At 38.1% G+C, this 7246-nt stretch overlaps 2 protein-coding genes across 6 annotated transcripts in view; one reads left to right on the top strand and one right to left on the bottom strand.

The window, feature by feature from the left end:
• The window catches only part of mlnl (motilin-like), a 6671-nt gene extending 2512 nt beyond the window's left edge, over positions 1 to 4159 (top strand). For 2 of the 4 annotated variants that reach the window (XM_042219411.1, XM_042219412.1), the window contains exons 2-6: positions 1022 to 1199; positions 1605 to 1736; positions 3281 to 3382; positions 3603 to 3708; positions 3846 to 4159. In XM_042219411.1, coding sequence (XP_042075345.1) covers positions 1623 to 1736; positions 3281 to 3382; positions 3603 to 3708; positions 3846 to 3853 — 330 coding nt within the window. In that variant the 5' untranslated portion in view covers positions 1022 to 1199; positions 1605 to 1622 and the 3' untranslated portion in view covers positions 3854 to 4159. Of the gene's footprint in view, positions 1 to 110; positions 172 to 1021; positions 1200 to 1604; positions 1737 to 3280; positions 3383 to 3602; positions 3709 to 3845 lie in introns of those variants that run through there. The other 2 variants (XM_042219413.1, XM_042219410.1) reach the window with 2 other exon arrangements.
• A 57-nt stretch (positions 4160 to 4216) lies between these two features.
• The window catches only part of zgc:64106 (uncharacterized protein LOC393348 homolog), a 22990-nt gene continuing 19960 nt past the window's right edge, over positions 4217 to 7246 (bottom strand). Inside the window, exons 3-6 of one of the 2 annotated variants that reach the window (XM_042219408.1) lie at positions 6665 to 6754; positions 6432 to 6494; positions 5499 to 5608; positions 4217 to 4578 (exon numbers count right to left, since the gene is read on the bottom strand). In XM_042219408.1, the coding sequence (XP_042075342.1) occupies positions 4399 to 4578; positions 5499 to 5608; positions 6432 to 6494; positions 6665 to 6754 (443 nt within the window). In that variant the 3' untranslated portion in view covers positions 4217 to 4398. Of the gene's footprint in view, positions 4579 to 5498; positions 5609 to 6305; positions 6495 to 6664; positions 6755 to 7246 lie in introns of both variants that reach the window. The other variant, XM_042219407.1, reaches the window with a different exon arrangement.

The following is a 7246-nucleotide window of genomic DNA, read 5'->3' as shown; positions in this document are numbered from 1 at the left end:
CAATCAATCAATCAATCAATCAATCAATCAATCAATCAATCAATCAATCAATCAATCAATCAATCAATCAATCAATCAATCAATCAATCAATCAAGAGTCCAAGAGTAAAAACATGGCATTGGAAGTGAGATTTTCCCACTTTAAAGGGAAAATCCCAAATTCAGTACCCAGTGAGTGATGTCTTGAAACATTTGCTGTGGTTTTTCATTCTGTATGCCAAAGTTTAAAATGTAGATTTGAAAATATACAGCATGGTTTATTTTAAACTGTTTATACATATTCTTTACTAGTATTATAATATAAAGGTTATACAATTTCCATAATTTATCCCAAAGACTCTAAATCTCTAAATGTTACTTTAAAATACATACTCTAGGTGTTAGAAAAATGTAAGAGTCATAGTGTGTATCATAGTGCTGGTGTTATATAAAGTGCTAGAGAAGGCATACAGAGCTTCATCTATGCATTTAAAATGTAATAAACCACATAGAACAATAGCAATGCCTGTAATAAACACTCTTGCTGAGTATTCTGACAACAAAATAAAAATAAATTGCAGTAACATTTCGCCATCGTGCAGGAAATAAGTCATGAGGTTTCCAAGGCACAGATACATGTGGTTCTGTATGTGCACAAACACAAATTAGTAGCAGGTCATAAATGTCAGAATGTGTTAGATAATTACTTGGAGCCAAGGATATATGACTGACTTCTTTGAATAGACTGTCGAAATTGTTTCTATATTTAACTCAGTGCCTCAAACGAAAGTCACATAAAAATTGAGATTTACTTCTCAGTTTGCAGTTTGTCTTTTGTAGGATGTGCTATACATACATGAGTTAATTCTACTTCCTGAAATGAGTAAAAATAAATGATTAAATGACTACTTAGATTTTTTAAAAACTTTGCACAGTATACATTCATCTTATAATTTATACATACCAGTGAAGATTAGGTGAGCATACTAACCTAATAAAAAAAAATGAGCCAACCGTTCCTGAGCAATATTTGTGTTTCCAGGACTATGCTTGAAGGAGCTTGTTGAGGAGCGGATGTGAGGGAGGCCAGTGAAAAGCTTAGGGATCAGGAGAGGGCTTGATATAAAGGCTGACAGCGACAAGCTGACACTCAGACCACTGGAGCTCTGCTCATTTTAAAGCACACTTCCTCAAGCAACTAACCAACGCTGATACAGCACGTGAGTAACTCCTGGCTTCTTGTACTCCTGTCTCTCTCTGCCTCTAGGTCTTTCTCGTTTGCCTTTCTCTTTGATGTTCTGTTTTCATCTACTCACATTTGTGCACAGACCTGTCTTGCTGGTTGTAAATATGACTCCAACCTCTTATCTATCTCTTATCTATCTTGCTTCTGGAGGAGTTTGTTGTTCTACCCCCCCAGTCTTCTTCCTCCCTATCTCTAATGTATTTCCCAAATTCTGTATTACATAAGCATGAGATTCCTTGTGTTTCTTTGTCCGCTCTTGGTTACGTGCTGCATGTCATGTCAGATGTCGACCACAGCAAAATAGAGCCCCTTGGCCACCTTCAGACTGTATTGTGTGTGAACTTTCTGCTCTGTATATACCAATGTGTATGTTTCTAAGGAACAGAGAAAATTGAGCATGCGTGGAGCAGTTGCTGGTTGTGTGGTGCTGGTGTGCCTGATGGCGCTGCTGGTTCAGAGGACGGAGGGACACATCACGTTCTTTAGCCCAAAAGAGTTGATGCTGATGAAGGTAAGCAGCATGTGTGCACAGCTGGGGCTAAACTAGAGCTGAAAGAATTGGTCAATCCAGACCACAAAATCAGTCATGATTTTCAGTCATGAATCAGCCGTTTAGCTCATTGGTGTATGATCCCAAACTTTTCTGAAGGTTAGGATTAGTTCCTTTTACATACTGGTAAACTGATTACTACTGTTCCTGAAAAACCAAAAGGCTCTGTGAAATAACTGAAAATATTGTGGAATATTGCCTACAGACTTTTTAATGTAGCAAATAAAGAATTGGCCTATTAAGTTTTTGTTGTTGTTTTTTTCCCTAGCAAATAACAGAGTAAGTACAGTCTATTTGTGTAATGCTTTTTAGTGACAAGAGTCACAAAGGATGAACAACATTTAAAAGTTAAAATTAAAATCAATGGAGAAGCATATTAAAACAGAATAAAAATAGATAAAAGCATAAATAACTAAAGAATGTCAACAAAAGGCCTCACTAAACAGAAAAGTTTTTACCTGTTTTTAAAGGACTCCACAGAGTTGGGTAAACAGAGCTGGAGTGGTAAACTCTTCAAGAGCTTTAGTGCCACAGGCTGAAAGGCTGTGTCTCTTCCTAGTCTTTAGTCTAGTATGGGGACCAACTGGTAGAGCTTGTGAGTGAAGACAGCAAGCAGAAGGGCGTTTAACAAGAAGTTGCATGTAAGTGTGGGAATTTTAAAACAAATTCTCGACTCAACTGGAAGCCAACATAAAGAGAATAAAATTCGGGTAATTTATCTAACCCGGTAAATAAGGTGTTACAATAATCTAGGTGTGGTGACACAAATGCATGAACAATTTTCTCTAGTTCAAAGGTGTGGACCATACTTTGCGATTTAGAAATGCTCCTTAAGTGAAAGTAACAGGAATGTGAGATAGATTTTATGTGTGACTCAAAGTCTGAGGAATCGAATGTTACACCATGATAACGAACACTGGTCTTCGCAGATGAGCGAAAGGAAGCAATCACTTGACTGATTCTTGAATGTATTTCAAGAAGAGCCATAATCATGGCCTCAGTCTTGTTAGTTTAAAACAAGGCAATTACCGAAGCCAGTGACTAATCTGTGATGAACAGTCAGCTAGGGTGGACATCTGAATATCATTAGCATAGAAATGATACAAATTCCAGAAAAAAATTGAATCAAAGATCGATGCATGCTAAAGGAAGGATGGAAAAGGAAAATAATCATGGATCCAGGATTGCACCTTGTGGAACCTCACACGGTAGAGAAACAGTCCAAGTGGAGAATTTGCTCACTCACTGAGCTTATGTATAGTTTATGGCATCACTTTCCTGCATTTTGACTGTCATTTTCACTCTTTTCTAGAATTTTTCAGTTTTGTAGTTCTTGACCCTCAGGAAAGATATAAAACAAAATTTAGATTGAAATGAACTGCGATTTGTTTCACAAGATGAATAAAGGTTATTTTAAACTGTGACTTAAAGACAAATTAAAAGAAATTTAAAAAAGCAGCTTGTCTCATTTTGTTCATCTATGCGTGCATGTGTCCGTGCTGCAGGAGCGAGAAGGGAGAAAGGACATGGAGCCTCGATCAGAGGATGGCCAGTTTGAAGAAGTCACCGTCCAACAGGTTCCTCAGACAGAACGTGGTGGAAATCCTGTGAGTGCTTGCGCACACAGACAAACAAATTGCCTTCACAACTAGTGTAATATTTTCAATCCAGTCACAGTTAAAACACTTTTTTAATTCAACATAAGGGATTATTTTTATGTTTTATTTAACCTTTATTTATACGGGTAGTCCAATTGAGACTCAGTGTCTCATTTATAAGTGAGACCTGTTTCAGACATTAACACTTATGTGTGCATATTCTGCCCAGGAGAAGACCGTGGAGATTTCTGTCCGTCTTTCACCAAAACAGCTGGATCACGTGACTCCAGTGCTCGAAGAGATCATCCATGAAATAACCCAGGAGCGTCAGAAAGGTATTTGATTGGTGCGAGATAATTGGTGATAAGTCACATTTTTGAAAAAGCCACAATATGATCTTATCTAAAGAACCTTAATACATGCATGCAAATCTTTGTTAATCATAATGTTCTCTCACTGTCTGTCTCTGCAGCAAAGTAACAAGGCTGATAGCATGAGGGAATGAACGCTGTATAAATTCTTCGAAAAGCACAGAATGATTGTGTCTTACTGAATTAATCAATAAAGGGAAGTGATTGTGTCACTCATTCTAGTTTGCGCTGTAATTTCTGTGAAAGCATGTTGGCTTGTTGGCCACAGGGTGTCAGCCTCTTTCCCAGGAGAAACTGATTCCTCTCAGACCTCAAGGAAATTCATAACCCTTTATAGCATGATGGTTACACAGATGTAATGCATATTCTGAAAAATCATTCAAGCTATTTAGGAATGATCCCAAGGGACACAGACACAACTTGTAAGATTTCACTAAATGTTCCTTTAAAAAGAAAGAATTGCACTGATTGGTCACTATTGGGTAAACTTTATTAATAAATACAGTTATTTAAAGAAAATGTGCATGCAAATTACTTAAGGCAAAATAGTAAAAATCAGACATTGTGGTGGCAGAATTGCATAGGCAGTAGGTGCAGTGTGAATGACTTTGGAATTTGACCCCTCTTGTTATCAAACCCTCCCAGCTAGTGGTTTCAGAGCTTTGATGTCAGTCTTTCGCAGAATTCAAAGTCCTTGACCGCGAGGGCAGCATCCCGAGCTAAAGGGATAGGCAGAGTCAGGGAACAGTCGCTATCAACATACTTTCCGGTTACACCCTCCAGCTCCTCTGCTACAGCACAATAGATTGTGCTCACTGCCCCTGCTTCTGGTGACTGAAAGGGAGATTAGGAAGGTGGAGAGGAAACATGAAAATTAAGGTCAACAAACATCCTTAGAGCTACAAATATGCAGCTGGAAAACATGTAATCCCAGCTCTGTTTTGTGCCTAGTTAGAGCCAGTTGTTGAGCACTGGATGACACTACAGATACAAGTCACAGATGAATAACTTTCCCTTACAATATATTGTAAGGTAATGTTAGGGGGTGCAAGTATATAATAATTCTGCCTCTACACACCACCACAGTGAATGCTAAGTCAATGTCCGACTGAAGTATTAATTCAAGGGGGTGAAAATCCTTGGACATTACCAAATGCACCAAATACTGCACTGGGTAGGCTCTTTAGAGGTTTTCTGGCAAAGCTGCATTTGGCCTTGCTAAAAGCTACCAGTGGTTTGTATTGTGCTGTAAACGTTCTGTATTTCTATTCCAGGTGTCTCTTGATTGTAGACTTTGACAATGATAGGAAAATGTAAAAGTCTGCACTTCAATCACTTCAGTTGTTTAATATGAAATCTATTTTGGTGATTGAGAGAGGTAAAGTTACAAAATTGGTGTCACTGTTCAAAAAGTTGTGGACCTAACTGTAGTTTTCTTTTCCCACTTTGCAGCAGATTATCCCATGTTTAAAATGTCAATATAAATGCGAGAACAGATGTATACATCAGAGAGACAAGGCTAAAAATGAAAAAGATGAGGATACAACCACAAGGGGAAAAAAGCAAAGAATAAGAACAAAGGATTCCTAAGATTCCTACAGCAGGAAAGCTTCATTTTATACTTAACCACAGATATGTGAAATGTTTTAGCGCTTGAACTTGTTATTCTAGTTTTAGCAGTTTGGTTTGTGCCATCATTGAAACCAGTCTGGATTTGGTATCTTATTTTAGTTTGGTTGCCTGTTTCAACTTACCTTGAAAAAGAAAAACCCAATAAGGTTGAAAATCCAACGGACCCAAAACGAATAGTGTCTCATTACTTCTGTCATCACAATACCGGGGTGGACGGAGTTTGCAGTTACATCTATGTAATGATAAAAGTACAACAAAAAACAACACTGAGACGGTCACTGAAAAGGTAAGCACTGAGGGTTTGATAGGATGTTGAGAAATTAATTTTATCCTAAGTATTAGAGGCTGGAGTGGGTGAAGCAGGTGGAGCTGGCCTGTTTTTGATGGTACAAACTGAAGTTCACAGTTTGTCCACACACTCCCACAGCCTCACAGGATGTAACATTCTGTAATGAAATAACATCATCCAACAAGTCACCGTTCAGCCTCTAATGATTGCTAGAGATTGACTTTCAGCATGATGCAAAAACTGAAAATGAAAGTTTAATACTTTCTAGAATCTAGAATCTCTCAGTATTTTACCAGCATATTTTATGAATATTCAAGGCCAGTTTCATCTTTCAGATTTCTTAGAAAAACAGACAAACTACTGTATAATGTATGGGGCAAACAATACAAATACAGAGAGGAGCAGGAAGCCCAACAAACAATGGTCCTATGAGAATAACTTTTAAAGACTGATCATCATCAGAGTGCATTATTATTTAAATCACATAAAGCCATGGCTTATGTGTATTTTTAAATCTGAATGTGATCATCATCCATCTTTTGTTACTGCTTCTTATTTTGTCATTTATTTTCTTTCAGTGCTCTTCCAATGGCAGAGATCCCTCCTGTACATTCATAATATTTGCTTTCCTGTAGCCTACCTGTGCCTTTTAGTCTGCGTGCTAGCTCGTTGGTACAGATGATATTGTGCAGCTTAGTGTTGTTGTAGACTTGATCCATGCAATAGCTCAGGTTCTTGCCGTGAAAATTAGAAAAGTCCACTTTACCCCTCTTGTGGTTGACTGAGCTGACGCTGACGATACGGGATGGAGACGAACTCTTCATCAGGTCTGGAAAGAATATGAAACACGTTGTGGCAGCAAGGATACGATGAGAAGAGGAGACACCAAAAAATGGCAGATATTTAGGATGACCTGACAATTGCAGGCAGTAGTGTATTATGCATTTCGTTTTCTCAACACAGTACATCCCCTGTGTTAAATAGACCCCACAGTCTTACCCAGCAGCAGGTTGGTGAGAAGAAAAGGTCCCAGGTGGTTAGTAGCAAAAGATTCCTCAAATCCATCTTTGGTTATGTTCCTTGGTAAACCTGATTGATAAAAAGTTAAATCCCTAGAATTAAAAGTTGATCTAAAAGTTGACGTCATAAATCAGACTAGGTTTTCTAAGCTTGATGTTTAACACAAGGCTAGCACACCGTGTACCACTCTCTGGTACTCTGTGTGGTGTTTTAGTACAACACAACTTCAGAAAGTTGGAACACTGCTTACATAATGCAATGATTTACAAATCTCCGCTTTGTTTGGCAATGGAACGTAGAACATAGTGGTGCTAAAAAGAAACAGATGAAGGAACATGGTAACATGAACGGGAATAAAAATAGCATCTTAAAGAGGCAGAGTTTCTCAGAAGTAAAGATGGGAAGTGTTGAAAATATTTGGCATATCATGAAATTAGCAGCTAGAATACTTTCAGACAAGAATGGGACAACATTCCTTGCCAAAAAGTCTAGCAGCTCCGCAGTTTGATGCATTCGATGTCCCCAGACATTTACAGACTGTTGTTAAAAGAAGAGTGGATG

Source organism: Haplochromis burtoni, unplaced genomic scaffold (genome assembly GCF_018398535.1).
Source record: "Haplochromis burtoni strain Fernald_Lab_line unplaced genomic scaffold, NCSU_Asbu1 Contig_32, whole genome shotgun sequence".
In the NCBI taxonomy this organism is placed as follows: domain Eukaryota; kingdom Metazoa; phylum Chordata; class Actinopteri; order Cichliformes; family Cichlidae; genus Haplochromis; species Haplochromis burtoni.
The sequence above is the reverse complement of the archived record's forward strand: the minus strand, read 5'-3'. Positions and strand labels throughout refer to the sequence as shown.